Genomic DNA, 14,235 nt, shown 5'->3' with positions numbered 1-14,235 from the left:
TCCAAGGAATAAAATGACTAGATATATGTGCCCTTATATCCAAAGGAGCAATACTAATACCATTCAGGTAACAGTAGAACCTAAGTGTCTCTTGACAGAATAAAGAAAACATGGTGTGTGTGTGTGTGCGCGCGTGTGCGCGCGTGTGTGTGTATAATAAAATATTAAGCCTTAAATATAGAAGAAATTTCTGCCATTTGTCACAACAGGGTTGATCCTGGATGTATTATGCTATGTGAAGCCAGACAAAAAAAAAAAACAAATAGTGTATGGCCACACTTAATATGTGGTATCTAAAAATCTCAAATTCATAGAAGCACAGAACAGAATAGTGGTTTCCAGGGATTGTGGGATGGGGAAAACAGAGATACTGATGAAACTTTCAGTGAAAGATGAGTAAGTTGAGACCTATACAGCATGATGACTTTAATAAAATACTATATAGTTAAAATCTTCTAAGACATAAGAAAATTTTCCAAAACACCAAAAATAAAAGGTCATTATGTCAGGTAAGAAGTATTTTAATCTGCTTCACTAGAGTAATCATTTCACAATGCATACATGTATCACCACCAGGATGTACACCTTAAATATAAATTTAGTTGTCAATCATACCTCAATAAAGATGAAAGAAAAATTAAGACTGTAGTAGTAATCAGATAGGACTGAGAAGTTTAAAAATACACAAATATTTAAATATTCTTCAAATATTCAAACTTCAAATGTTCAAAAAAATCCATAAAACCAAAAAAGCCATACATTTTAGAAAAGAGGGAAGCAATTTTCACATCCCATACATGCAGTTTCTCAATAAATACGAATAGCCTTATGTTTATTAAAGGCTGAGGGACAATGTAATTTTATGGTGATATTCCAACATTTCTTACTTTCATGAAATCTTTCTCTACCATGAGATCCCAAGTGAACATGAAAATATTTAGGACTACAACTTTTCCTCATCTTACATAATTAGGGTTTCTCTCCGTTACAAGATCTCACATGTTTAGTAAGAACCCAAGGACTGTGAAGGCTTTCCATGTTTTAGACACTGTATGGCTTCAGGATGCATCCCTTACACTGGATGTGAGCAGATTCCAACAGCTCTCCCATATTCCTAAAATTCACGCGACATTGTCAGAGTTCGTTCGTTCAGGTCTTTGAAGAGGGACATCTCTTATCAGTGCAAACTTGAATGTGCTAAGGTCTGAGGACTTCCTAAAAGTTTCTTCATTCCTTACCTCCAAAGGTTTTCCCTCCAGTGTGTTTGTGTATGTTCCGTAAGATGAGAAGAACTACTGAAAGTTTCCCCACATTCCTTACATTTCTGGGATTTCTCTCCACTGTGAATTCTTACATGTTTACTTAGGTGTGAGTAAACAGTGAAGGCTCTCCCACATTCCTTACAAACATACGGTTTCTCTCCAGTATGAGTTCGCATGTGATTCTGAAGGTAGGAGGAACATGTGAACGCTTTCCCACACATATTACACTCGAAGGGCTTCTCTCCCGTGTGAATTCTCAAATGTGCGATGAGATAGGAGGAAGAAGCAAAGGCTTTCCCACACTGGTAACATTCGAAGGGTTTCTCTCCTGTGTGAATTCTTATATGTTCAATAAGGCCTGAGGACGTAGTGAAGGCTTTCCCACACTCCTTGCAATCATAGGGCTTCTCCCCAGTGTGAGTTCGCATATGTTTAGTAAGGCCTGAGCGCACAGTGAAGGCCTTCCCACATTCCTTACACTTGTGAGGTTTCTCTCCAGTATGAATTCTTGTATGTTTACTGAGATGTGAGGAAACAGTGAAGGCTTTCCCACATTCCTTACATATATAAGGTTTCTCTCCGGTGTGAGTTCGCATGTGATTCTGAAGGTAGGAAGAACATGCAAATGCTTTCCCACATATGCTACATTCAAAGGGGTTCTCCCCAGTGTGTGTTCGCAAATGCTTGGTAAGGCATGTGCGCTCCGTGAAGGCTCTCCCACATTCCTTACACACATAGGGTCTCTCTCCAGTGTGAGTTCGCATGTGTATACGAAGATAAGAAGAACATGAAAACGCTTTCCCGCATATTTTACACTCAAAGGGCTTCTCTCCAGTGTGAATTCTCAAATGTGTAATGAGAGATGACGAAGAAGCAAAAGCTTTCCCACACTGGTAACATTCAAAGGGTCTCTCGCCTGTGTGAGTTTGTGTATGCTTGATAAGGCCTGAGGACGTAGTGAAGGCTTTCCCACATTCCTTACATTCATAAGGCTTCTCTCCAGTATGAGTTGGTAAGTGTTTACTAAGGCCAGAGCGCCCAGTGAAAGCTTTGCCACAGTCCTTACATTTATATGGTTTTAGTCCAGTGTGAACTCGAAAGTGATCATTGAGGCAGGAGGAATTTCTAAAGCATTTTCCACATACCTTACATTCAAACGGCTTCTCTCCAGTGTGAGTTTTTAAATGTTGAGTTAATGGATAAAACCTAGAGAAGGCTTTCCCACATTCCTTACACTGATAAGGTTTCTCGCCAGTATGGGTTCGCATATGAATATTAAGGTTGGCAGAATATCTGAAACTTTTTCCACATTCCTTACATTCGTAGGATTTTTTTCCTGTGGGTGTTTGAACATGTATATCCGGACGACTTACGGAGGAAGTCAAAGTGCTACCACACTGCTTCCATTCACAGAGTTTTTCACCATTTTGAGTTCTCCCATGTGCCTGAAGGTATGACTGATCAATAAAGGCTTGTCCATAGTCACTGCATTCAAAGGATTTGTCTCGCAAGCTTGCTGTCTGGTAAGTATTTGGGGTTACACTTAAGTCTTTCCCATACTGTCTGAACACAGGAAGGTTCTCTCCAGGTTCCTTGTGCAGAGTTGAAATGACTTTTCCATACTGATCATATGTACCTGTGTTCCCTCTATTTTGAGCACTCATGTGTGTCAGAAGGCCTGGGTGTTCTTTGAACACTTCACTATTTGACTTACATTCATAGAGCTCCACTCCATTTTGACTTTCTTCCTGTTGACAGAAATAAATGGTGATTTTAAAAAATTTTTCAAACTTATTAAAAAATTTTACTCATAATGAAAACAAATATGATAATGATGATGATGATTTCTATTATTTTCATTAAATGCACATGGTTCTTACCCTCTGGATTTCTTTGACTTTGAAAGAAATTAGTGACATCTGCACTAATTTTGGAAAAGATTCCTGTAGACTTTCATGAAATTGCTTTAAAAACCAAATGTCAGGTTATAGCTGGGGGAATGTGTCCTGAGGGGAACTCTGAAGCACCAAGCTCCATGCCAGGTTCAGAGCATCGTTCCAGATGCATGACTCCCTTATGAGTGAATGCTGCTTCACTCAAAAATTTATCATTTGTGCTGATTTCTATCATGAAATTTCCAATCACTCTGGAAAATAAGGCATATCTGCTGTATATCTTACCACTTGTATCCCATTTGGAGTATGTGACCAAAAAATATCTTGCCAAAGTGCTGGTCCTTTGTTGTTAAGGTGTATGTTCCATTCTGAAGTCAAAAAAACATATGTAATGATTTACACAACAAAATAGTAGATTAAATAAGTTAAAAATGATACAGTTCATTTGTATTTGTTTTCATTTTAAACATGCTTAGAAGCAAAGAAAAATAGATCAGAGCAGTGTTGCTATGTTTAAAATTTGGCAATCATGAGAATCTGCATTCAAAATTTAGTAATTTATTGATAATCTATTATGAAAATGAAAATGTCCCAGTTAACAGAAACAGTATTATCAGAAAAGTAATGAAGGGGAAATCTCAACTGAGATCATCCACAAAAACCACAAACTCAAGGAAGGGCAGATATTAAGACAAAAGGAACTGATGAGAGACAGCAGAGATCTTCCTACCTCTAGCCCAAATCCCTATATTTGCACTTTAGATAAGTGAGAAAGTCTAATCTATTAAAAGAAGGAAAAGGGGAAGAGAAGGAAAGAAGAGGAGAGGGAAGGGGAGGGGGAGAGGGAAAGGAAGAGGGAGAGAAAGAGAAAGAGAAAGGAAGGGAGAAAGAAGGAAAGGAAAAGGGAAGGAAGGGGAAAAGGAGAGGGGAGGAAGGGAGGAGGAAGAGTAGGAGGAGTATTCTGACAGAATATTTTTAAAAGCTTCCCCATTAAAATTCAAGCATACTGAACTTTTAATTGATGAGGGATATTATTCACAAATACTAACCTTGAAGAACAGCTCTCTCCACTGTCCTCAACTCTTTTTCTTCCTCCAAACAAGAGATCACGCTGGGTTTAATAAGCTGACATCCTGTATACAAGTAAAGATACATTAATAGGGGCCGGTGCTATGGTGCAGCAGGTTAAAGCCCTGGCCTGAAGCACCAGTATCCCATATGGGCGCTGGTTCTAGTCCTGGCTGCTCCTCTTCTGATCCACTCTCTGCTGTGGCCTGGGATAGCATGGGCCCCTGCACCCACATGGAAGATCCAGAAGAAGCTCCTGGCTCCTGGCTTTGGATGGGTGCAGCTCCGGCTGTTGCAGCCAATTGGGGAGTGAACCAGCAGATGGGAGACCTCTCTCTCTCTCTCTCTCTCTCTCTCTCTCTCTGTCTCTACCTCTCTCTCTCTCTGTCTCTACCTCTCTCTGTAACTCTTTCAAATAAATAAAATAAATCTTAAAAAAAAAAAAGATACATTAATAGAAGAGGCTCAAGCAAGAAATGATAAACCATACCATGATTCAGACATCATGGTGAATGCTTGGCCCAGTAGTTAAAGATGCCAACTGGAATCCCATATCAGAGTGCCTGGTTTGAGTCCTGGTTCCACTTTCAATTCCAGCTTCCTGCTAACGTGCACCCTGGGAAGTAACAGGTGATGACGCAAGAATGTGGATCTCTGCCACCCACATGGAAGAACTAAATCAAGTTCTGGGCTCCTGGCTTCAGCCTGGCATAGCTCTGGCTGTTGTAGGCATCTGGGGAGCAGCAGACAGAAGATCTCTGTTTTTCAATAAAATGAAAATTATTTAAAAGAAATTTCAGTTCTAATGGAAGCAGCAAAATGAAGGCTAAAGAGATCAGGATACAAACATCCCGTTTCTGTGTCTTGAGGACACTGATCTCCGATCCTTGAAACCCAAGCTGATGTATATTTACATGACTAAAAAGTGCTAAAATTTTAATTAAATAGAAAGTTAAGTGAAACACATTTAGAAAAAATAACTATGCCAGTGATTCTTAGTGTATCAGAATCATGTGGAGGAATCACTAAAACATAGGGCCGCAAAAGAGGAGTTTCTGATTCAGGATGTCAGGGCAAAGACTGAAAATGGACATTTTGAAGAGTAACAGTGATGTTACTGATGTTAGGATGACATCTTGAAAACTACCAGAGGAGATTAAAACATGTTAGTATAGGACTCTACCTCTGTTATTTATCACTCCAGTGATAAATGACATCATGATACTGGGGCACAGTAAGAATATAACATACAAGATTACTTCAAAATGTTAACAGAAAATGGAATTAAAACAAATTTCAATGCAAAAAAAATATGAAATTCATGCATACAGGAGTCTTCAAGAGGTTCCTGCAAAATGCATATTGTGAAAAAAATAAGCAGGGATTTCAACTTTTTAATCCAAATAAGGTTATTGTTAAATTCCATTTTTCTATGAACTGCTTCTAGTGCCTTCACATATCCATTTCGTAGAAGGCTACCAGGAATGACGACAGCCTTACCTACTGCAGCCAAGTTCTCATAGTTCTCCAGCATCACCTCTCTGTATAGGTCTCTCTGAGTTGAGTTCAGTGAATTCCATTCCTCCTGGGTGAAGTTCACAGCCACATCATCAAAGGTCACCAGGTCCTACACCATGACATAGATGTGGGCTTCAGTCTGATAACATCTCAACCAATGTTCACTGGAGAATGAGGACATGGGACCCAATAATTTTAGGCCTCCTGCTGTCTACTCCAGGTTCAGTGGTCCTACAGACTCCTTTCTCTATCTGCACCCATTCATATATGGCTTTGATGGCTTTAGTAAACTTTATGTGTCAGGGCACTCAGTAAAATAGGAAACATGTACTTGGCATCATGAGGGTCAAGATTATTTCATAATTACTTAAAATACTGGGGTGATTTTCAGGGTCATCCTTCAACAATATGAGAGGCTCCACACCCTGGAGAAATTCAACTATGGATGCAGTCCCTTCAGTGAGGTTTTACTTACCTTTTAAAAAAAGTTCTGGAGGAAGTTGAGCAAGATGGCAGCTAAGTAAGTTGACAATGAACATCTCCCCACAGATACCAACTTGAACAACTATTCAAGCACCACATCACCCTCACAAGAGCTACAGAACCCAGGTGAGAGACCACAGTGCCTGGATTTAGTAAAATAATAAAAGTCATGATGAAAACAGAAGGGAGGGAAGAGCTGCCAGTGTAATCCCCTAGTACCACATGGCACAGCATGGAAGAAGATACCTCCTACTTTGGGGAGGAAGAAGGAATTAAGTCCAGTCCTTAGTCATTTACCTTACCCTTAGAATCTCAGTGCCAGGCCCATCATGATAAAGCTCAGAGTCGGAAAAAGCCCCATAGCTCCTGCTCTGAGGCTAATACCTATAGACTTAGTATTTGGATTTTCCATAGTCACATGGCCAGGAACTGCCTCCATCAGTCCTCCCCCAATCTCTGGCAGAAGGCATGGCAAGACTTCAGTTGCTATGGAATAGGGTAGGAAAGAGAGCTTAGGACCTTACCTTAGAACTCAGATCTAAGTCCACTGTATCTGATAAAACCCACTAGGCCAGTACTCAGAGACAGAGCCTCCAGACTTGCCCCACTATCAGGAGGAGAACTGTCCTCTCGTAGAACATTTTCACGTGTGGATCACCACAGCCTCAACTGGACCTGGAGTGCACCTCTGAGACTCTGTATGGCCCAGTGGACTGTGAGACCCAGGAGTGATGCAACTAGTGCCGCATGTGCAGCTACAGGCCGCCTTGATCACCTCTCCTCCAACCTGGGGCAGACAGCAAGGAACCACAGGACTGCTTGGCACTCAGTGCCAGGCTGCTAAGACCCAACAGTCAGTGTTTGTCAACAGGGCCTCTGGACCTGCTTCAGTGCCAAGTGGAGTGCTGCAGCCCTAGTTTATCACAGTCTTATACACTAGCCATCACCAGTGGTTGGCAGGAGTGGCACTGGGCAAGCCAGTCTGCCTCAGCAACAGACCACAGAATGGTGGGCTGCACCGGTCTCAGTAGGCTGTGTGCTCTGGGTGTGATCTAGCACCACAGTGTTGATGGTCACAGGACTAGGTGTCTGGGTCTATCCAAGCCAAGGAAGAGACCTGTAGGGCAGGGGTGGGGAAACTTTTTTCTGCCAGGGGTCATCTGAATATTTATAACATCAATCATGGGCTATACAAACTTATCAACTTAAAAATTAGCCTCTTATAGATTTACTTAATTTTGAGTCCCACCTATGGTTGCCTTGGCAAGCCCAGACCAAATGACTTCAGAAGCCTTCTACAGCCCACAGGCCATATGTTTCCCACCTGCTGTAGGAGAAGACTATACAGCTTTTAAAGTCTTCCTCAAGTTCATTCTGAATAACATAACAACTACAGATTTGAAACAAATCTGAACTTGAAGACCAAAACTGAAAACATCAATAGTGTGGACCTCTAGCAAACAAACGTCAGCTTAGGGCACCATCTAGTGCTGAAACAGTAAAAGTGTCCATAGGCTCAGCTAACAGGCTGCTTGGATTTTTCTGGAAGGAGAGCCACAAGTGAAGTCAGATTACTGTAACTAATCCTTCAAAGTGCAGACAATGGATCAAACAAAAGATGACAATCAATGAGCACAAAGATATAATATTTGAAAATACACAAAGAAAAAAGAATCAAGAGAAACGAACAAAGCTTATAAGAACACTTTGAGATAGCATGAAGATAGCAAATATCCGAATTATTGGGGTTCAAGAGGGATTTGAGAATATCAGAGAGGTAGAAAACATATTCAGTGAGATAATAACAGAAAACTTACAAACCTAGAGAAAACTTTAACTATCCAAGTACAGAAAGGTCAAAGGTCACTAGTCAGATCCAAGCCAACCAGGTCTACCCCAAGGCATACTATAATTAAGCTCTCCAAGGTTAAGGACAAAGAGAAGATTCTCAAAATTACAAGGGGACAAAAACAAGGGTTCCAATTTGCCTGATTAGATTTCTTAGCAGAAACTACCAGCCAGGGGCCAGGAGTATGGTACAGCCACTGTCTACAACGCTGTAGCACATAGGAATATCAGTTCAAGTACCAGCTGCTCTTTTCCAATATGGTTCCCTGCTAATGTGCCTGGGAAACAGTGTATGACCCAAGTACTTGGGCCCCTGCCATCCACATGGGAGACCTGGACAGAGTTCCAGGCTCCTGGCTTCAGCCTGGCCCAGACCTGGCCATTGCAGTGATTTGGGGAGTGAACCAGCAAGTGGGAGCACTCTGTATGTGTGTGTGTCACTCTGCCTTTCAAATAAATAAATAAAAACCTTTAATAAAGAAGAGGCCAGCATTTTGGTATAGTAGGCTAAACCTCTGTCATGGTACAGGCAGCCCACATGGGTGCCAGTGCATGTCCTGGCTGCTCCTCTTCCAATGCAGCTCTCTGCTCATGGCCTGGGAAAGCGGCAAAAGATGGTCCAAGTGTTTGGGCCCCTGTACCCACTGGGAGACCCGGAAGAAGCTCCTAGTTCCTGACTTTGCATTGGCATTGGCCCAGCTCCAGCTGTTGCGGCCATCTGGGGAGTGAACCAGTGGATGAAGACCTTGCTCTATGTCTATCCCTCTCTCTGTCTGTAACATTAACTCTCAAATAAATAATAAAACCTTAAAAAGAAAAAGAAAAACAAACTTTACCAGCCAGAAAGGAATGGGGTGAGACTTTAACAGTACTGAAGGAAAAAGAAAAAAAAACCTACCAGGCAAAAATATTGTACTCAGCAAAGCCCTTCTTTAGAAATAAAGGACAAAGACATTCTGAGAAAAACATTAAGCGAATTTATCAACACCAGATGTGTCTTACAAGAAATGATAAAGAAGTTCTTCAAACTAAAACACAGATATGCTAACAAGAAGATATATCAGGGGGTTGGCACTGTGGCATAGCGGGTAAAGCCACCACCTGCAGTGCCAGCATCCCATATAAGTGCTGGTTCAAGTCCTGGCTGCTCCACTTGCGATCCAGCTCTTTGCTATGGCCTGGGAAAGAAGTAGAAGATGGCCCCTAAGTCCTTGGGCCCCTGCATCCACGTAGGAGACCCTCCTGGCTCCTGGTTTGGTGCAGCTCCAGCTGTTGTGACCAATTTGGCAGTGAATCAGTGGATAGAAGACCTCTCTCTCTCTGCCTCTCCTTCTCTCTCTGTGTTAACTCTGACTTTCAAATAAATAATCTTTAAAAAAAAAAAAAAAAAGAAGACATATCAGAAGGTAAAAACTCACCACTAAGAGTAACTATACAGAAAAATTCAGAAAGCACTAAAAAAAAAAATCAGCAAAGAAACAGCAGAATTTAATTGTATTTTGCATCAAATGGACTTAACAGACATCAGAACATTCCTTCTAACATTCTCCAGGATAGAACCTATAGTATGTCACAAAGCTCAACAAATTAAAAAAAAAAAAAAAAAAAAAAAACACAGAAATCATATTGAGATATTGAGTAGCTGACCACAATGCAATAAAACTAGAAACCTATACTGAGAAAAAACCTACTTACTTGCTCCTAATCAACCAATGGATAAAGGAAGGATTGAGGATGAAATTTTAAATTTTTTTTTTTTTTTTTTTTTTTTTTTTTTGACAGGCAGAGTGGATAGTGAGAGAGAGAGAGAGAAAGATCTTCCTTTTGCCGTTGGTTCACCCTCCAATGGCCACCACAGCTGGCGCACTGAGGCCGGCACACCACGCTGATCCGAAGGCAGGAGCCAGGTGCTTATCCTGGTCTCTCATGGGGTGCAGGGCCCAAGCACTTGGGCCATCCTCTACTGCCTTCCCGGGCCACAGCAGAGAGCTGGCCTGGAAGAGAGGCAACCGGGACAGAATCTGGCGCCCCGACCTGGACTAGAACCCGGTGTGCGGGCACCACTAGGTGGAGGATTAGCCTATTGAGCAGCAGCGCTGGCCAAAATTTCTTGAAATGAATAGAAATGGCAAAACATACCAAAACCTATGGATACAGCGAGAGAGAAGTTTACATAGATCAATGTTTACATTAAAAAAGCAGAAAGATCTCAAATAAACAACTTATCATTCCAACTAAAGTAACTAAAAGTAACTAAAGAAATAAAACAGAACCAAATCAAACATAAAAACAGTAGAAGTAGTAAAACTCAGAGCACAAATAAATGACTAAAACTAAAAAACAATACAAACAAGATCAATGAAATGTACAGCAGGTTCTTTGAAAAGACAGAATTGATAAATCCTGTATGGGCAGGTGTTTGGTGAAGCAGTTACGTTATAGGTTAGAATGCATGCACCCCATACAGAGTGCCTGGTTTGAATCCTGGCTACTGCAGTTTGTATCCAGCTTCCTGATAATGCACACCCTGGGAGGCAGTGGATGATGGCTCAGATAGTTAGGCCCCTGCCACCACATAGGAGACCTGGATTGAATCTTGGTTTTCACGGATTGTTAAAATGTCCATACCACTCAAAGCAATTTACAGATTCAGTGTCATCTCCAGCAAAATACCAGTGGTATTTTTCACAGAACTAGAAAAAAACACTACTAAAATTTGTACAGAACCACAAAAGACTCCAAATAGCTAAAGCAACCTTGAGCTAAAAGAGCAAAACAAGAGGCATTACATTCCTTGGTTTTAAAATATTCAAAGCTACAGTAATTAAAACACCATGGTATTGGCATTAAGACAGACACAAAGACCAGTGGAACAGAATAGAGCACTAAAAGTAAATCCATGCATTTACTGTGAACTGATCTTCGACAAAGGTGCTAAGAAAACACACTGGAAAAAAAGATAATCTTTTCAGTAATTGGGGCTGGGAAAAGTGGATATCCACATGCAGAAGAATGAAACAAGACCTCTCTCTCTCACTATATGAAAATCAACTCAAAACAGATTAAAAGCCTACATAGAAGATATGAAACTTTGAAGCTACATATAAGATATGAAAATGCTTCAGGACACTGGAATTGACAAGGACCAGAATCCAAAAGCATAAGAAACAAAAGCAAAAATAAAATATGATTTCATCAAACTAAGCAGCCTCTGCACGGCAAAGGAAACAATCACAGAGTGGAGAGACAATTTACAGAATAGGAGAAAATACTTGCAAGTTATATATCTGACAAGAGTCAATAAACGTAATATATAAGGAACCAAACTCAGCAGCAAAAACGTCCAAAATAATCCAATCACAAAATAGCCAGCAGATCCAAGCACACATTTCTCAAAGGAAGAAATACAAATGGCCAACAGGTCCATGAAATAATGCTCAAGATTACTAATCATCAGGCAAATGCAAATTAAAACCACAATGAGGAATCATCTCACTCCAGCTCAATTAGCCATTATCAAAAAGACTAAAAGATAACAAGTATAAGTAAGGATGTGAAGAAAAGTGAACCCTTGCACAATGTTGGTGGGAATGTAAATTAGCATAGCCATTGTGGAGAACAGTCTAAAGGGTTCTCAAAAGAACTAGAAATAGAACTTCCACAAGATCCAGCACTCCCACTACTAGGCAGACAACCTAGAGAAATTAAATCAATATGTCAAAGAGGTATCTGCACTCTCATGTTTATTGCAGCACTATTCACAACAGTCAAAAAATGGAAACAATCTAAGTGTCCATCCACTGATATGTATAAAGAAAATGTGGTACACAGAACAATGGAATACTACTCGGTCACAAAAATGGATAAAAATCTTGTAATGTGCAACCACATGAATGGAACCAGAGTTCATTATGTAAAGTGGAATAAGTCCAGCACAGAAAGAGAAGTATCACAGGCTGTCACTCCTTTGTGGAGTACTAAAAAAAAAAAAAAAAGAAAAGAAAGAAAGGTGATCCCTACTCTAGAAGCTAAAAGTGTAACGGTGGTTACCAGAGGCTGAGGAGGGAAGAACAGTTGATTGATGGGTACTAAGCTATGGTTAAAGATAGGAATAAGAAGTTATGGAGTTAATGTTAATGTACTGTATATTTCTCTATTAAAAAGAAAACAACCAGAAGATAGGAGTCTGAATTTTTTCATCATAATTAAATTTTAAAAGTGAGACAGGTATGTTAGGTATAGGACAGATATATTTTCCCTAATTGGACATAACATATATATGTATTGAGATATCACATGTACCTGGTAAACATGTAGAATGTCTATGTATCTGTTAAAAAGTATCTAAAAACAAACAAGAAGCTCTGAATACAAATATACCTAGAAAGAAATATGTCTACCCAGCTTACACAAGTGCATCATTTCCCAGAAGGACATTTCTGCATACCTGATAACAATTTGTCAGGCAGTCAGCTACCGTTCTTTTTGCTTCTGTCTTTTCTTCATGATGGCTGATTGGGAGTCTAGAAAAGAGGCCTGGTAGGAAAGAAAGAAGGCATGAGAACCCAGAACTTACCATTATTCCCACATTCATATACCTGGAATTCATTCCATCCTAGTTCAAAATCTCCATATAAGCCAGCACACTCACAAAAACACACATATGAACTCCTATACAATGCCACTGCAGCCTGCCTCACTGAGAGCTAGAAATGAACCTACTGCCCATAACAGTCTCATTTTACAGGTAAATAAGTTTAAGACTTGACAAACATCTCTTTATCTACCCATGGGGACAGAACACGAGTGAAATTATGTAGCACCTATAACCAAAGTATGTAGACAATGGGGGTTCACTTCCAAAACCACCCTGTCTGGCCAACTCTGGCATCTCTGGAATGAACCAGGCCCAGATCACAGCAATCTACACTGTGCAGGGGAAAACAAAACAAATATTCTGAAAAATAGCAATTCTATCAGTAGAACTTACCAAGGGACAAACTGACAGCTTCCATCCTGTAAGACTGATGGTGAAATACACCTGGGCACTCTCTTTTGTGACACGACAGACAATTCAGGGCTATGAATCTAACTGGACAGTGGTAATCTCTGTTTCTCGTACATAGGGTTATTTGGATTCCTGTTGAGATGAATAAACAAACATTAATTATCAGTCACTGAACACCATACATTAGCTTCTCTGCTAGTGATATATGTGAAAGTCACTACAAATTGTCATGTTCTGTAACATGAGTATTAGTAACTAACATTTACTGAGAACAGCATCCTATACGTTGAAAGCAACACTAAGAGCTTAACACATACATATACACACAAGCTCCCTTAATACATATATATATAAGCTCCTTAATTATCCTAACAATATTTCACAGCTAATATCATTATTACTAAATGCTTAAAAAAATGTAGATTCAGGGTCCAGCGCTGTGGCACAGCAGTGCTGGCATCCCATAAGGGCATCAGTTCAAGTCCCAGATGCTCCACTTCCAATCCAGCTCTCTGCTAATGCACCTGGGAAAATGTGCACCCATGTGAGACACCTGGAAGAGGCTTCTGGCTCCTGGCTTCAGCTTGGCACAGTCCTGGCCATTGCAGCTATTTGGGGAGTGAACCAGCAGTTGGAAGACCTCTCTGTCTGTAACTCTACCTTTCAAATAAATAAATAAGTCTTATAGAAAAAAAAAAAAAAAACATAAGTTATTGCTCAAAGACCCCAGAAGCACAGGTAATAAAGGCAAAGACAAGTGGGATTACATCAAGCTAAGAAGCTACTGCATAGAAAAGGAAACACTCAACAAAGAGGCAATCGACAGAATCAAAGAAAATATTTGCAAACTACAGATCCGATAAATGATTAATGTCCAGAATATATAAGGAGCTCAAGAAACTCAACAACAACGAAACAAACAATCCAGCTAAGAAATGGGCTAAGGATATGAACAAGCAATTTTCAAAGGATGAAATACAAATGGTCAACAGACACATGAAAAGTTGCTCAGGATCACTAGCCATCAGGGAAATGCAAATAAAAACCACAACAAGGTTTCACCTCATCCCAGTTAGAATGGCTATCATCCCAAAATCAAAAATAATAAATATGGGGGGGGAAGGTACCCTAATACCATTGGTGGGAATGTAAA

General features: G+C 40.3%; 1 protein-coding gene across 7 annotated transcripts in view; it reads right to left on the bottom strand.

Moving 5' to 3' along the window:
- Positions 1-505: 505 nt before the first annotated feature.
- LOC100349201 (zinc finger protein 26) overlaps positions 506-14,235 on the bottom strand; it is a 34,757-nt gene continuing 21,027 nt past the window's right edge. For 3 of the 7 annotated variants that reach the window (XM_051838035.2, XM_017338773.3, XM_051838036.2), the window contains 6 exons: positions 13,065-13,214; positions 12,522-12,610; positions 5,726-5,852; positions 4,207-4,290; positions 3,443-3,525; positions 506-3,010 (listed from right to left, as the gene is read on the bottom strand). In XM_051838035.2, the coding sequence (XP_051693995.1) occupies positions 1,235-3,010; positions 3,443-3,525; positions 4,207-4,290; positions 5,726-5,852; positions 12,522-12,610; positions 13,065-13,089 (2,184 nt within the window). In that variant the 5' untranslated portion in view covers positions 13,090-13,214 and the 3' untranslated portion in view covers positions 506-1,234. Of the gene's footprint in view, positions 3,011-3,442; positions 3,526-4,206; positions 4,291-5,725; positions 5,908-12,521; positions 12,611-13,064; positions 13,217-14,235 lie in introns of those variants that run through there. The other 4 variants (XM_070059176.1, XM_070059179.1, XM_070059177.1 and 1 more) reach the window with 2 other exon arrangements.

Source organism: Oryctolagus cuniculus, chromosome 16 (assembly GCF_964237555.1).
Source record: "Oryctolagus cuniculus chromosome 16, mOryCun1.1, whole genome shotgun sequence".
In the NCBI taxonomy this organism is placed as follows: Eukaryota; Metazoa; Chordata; class Mammalia; order Lagomorpha; family Leporidae; genus Oryctolagus; species Oryctolagus cuniculus.
The sequence above is the reverse complement of the archived record's forward strand: the minus strand, read 5'-3'. Positions and strand labels throughout refer to the sequence as shown.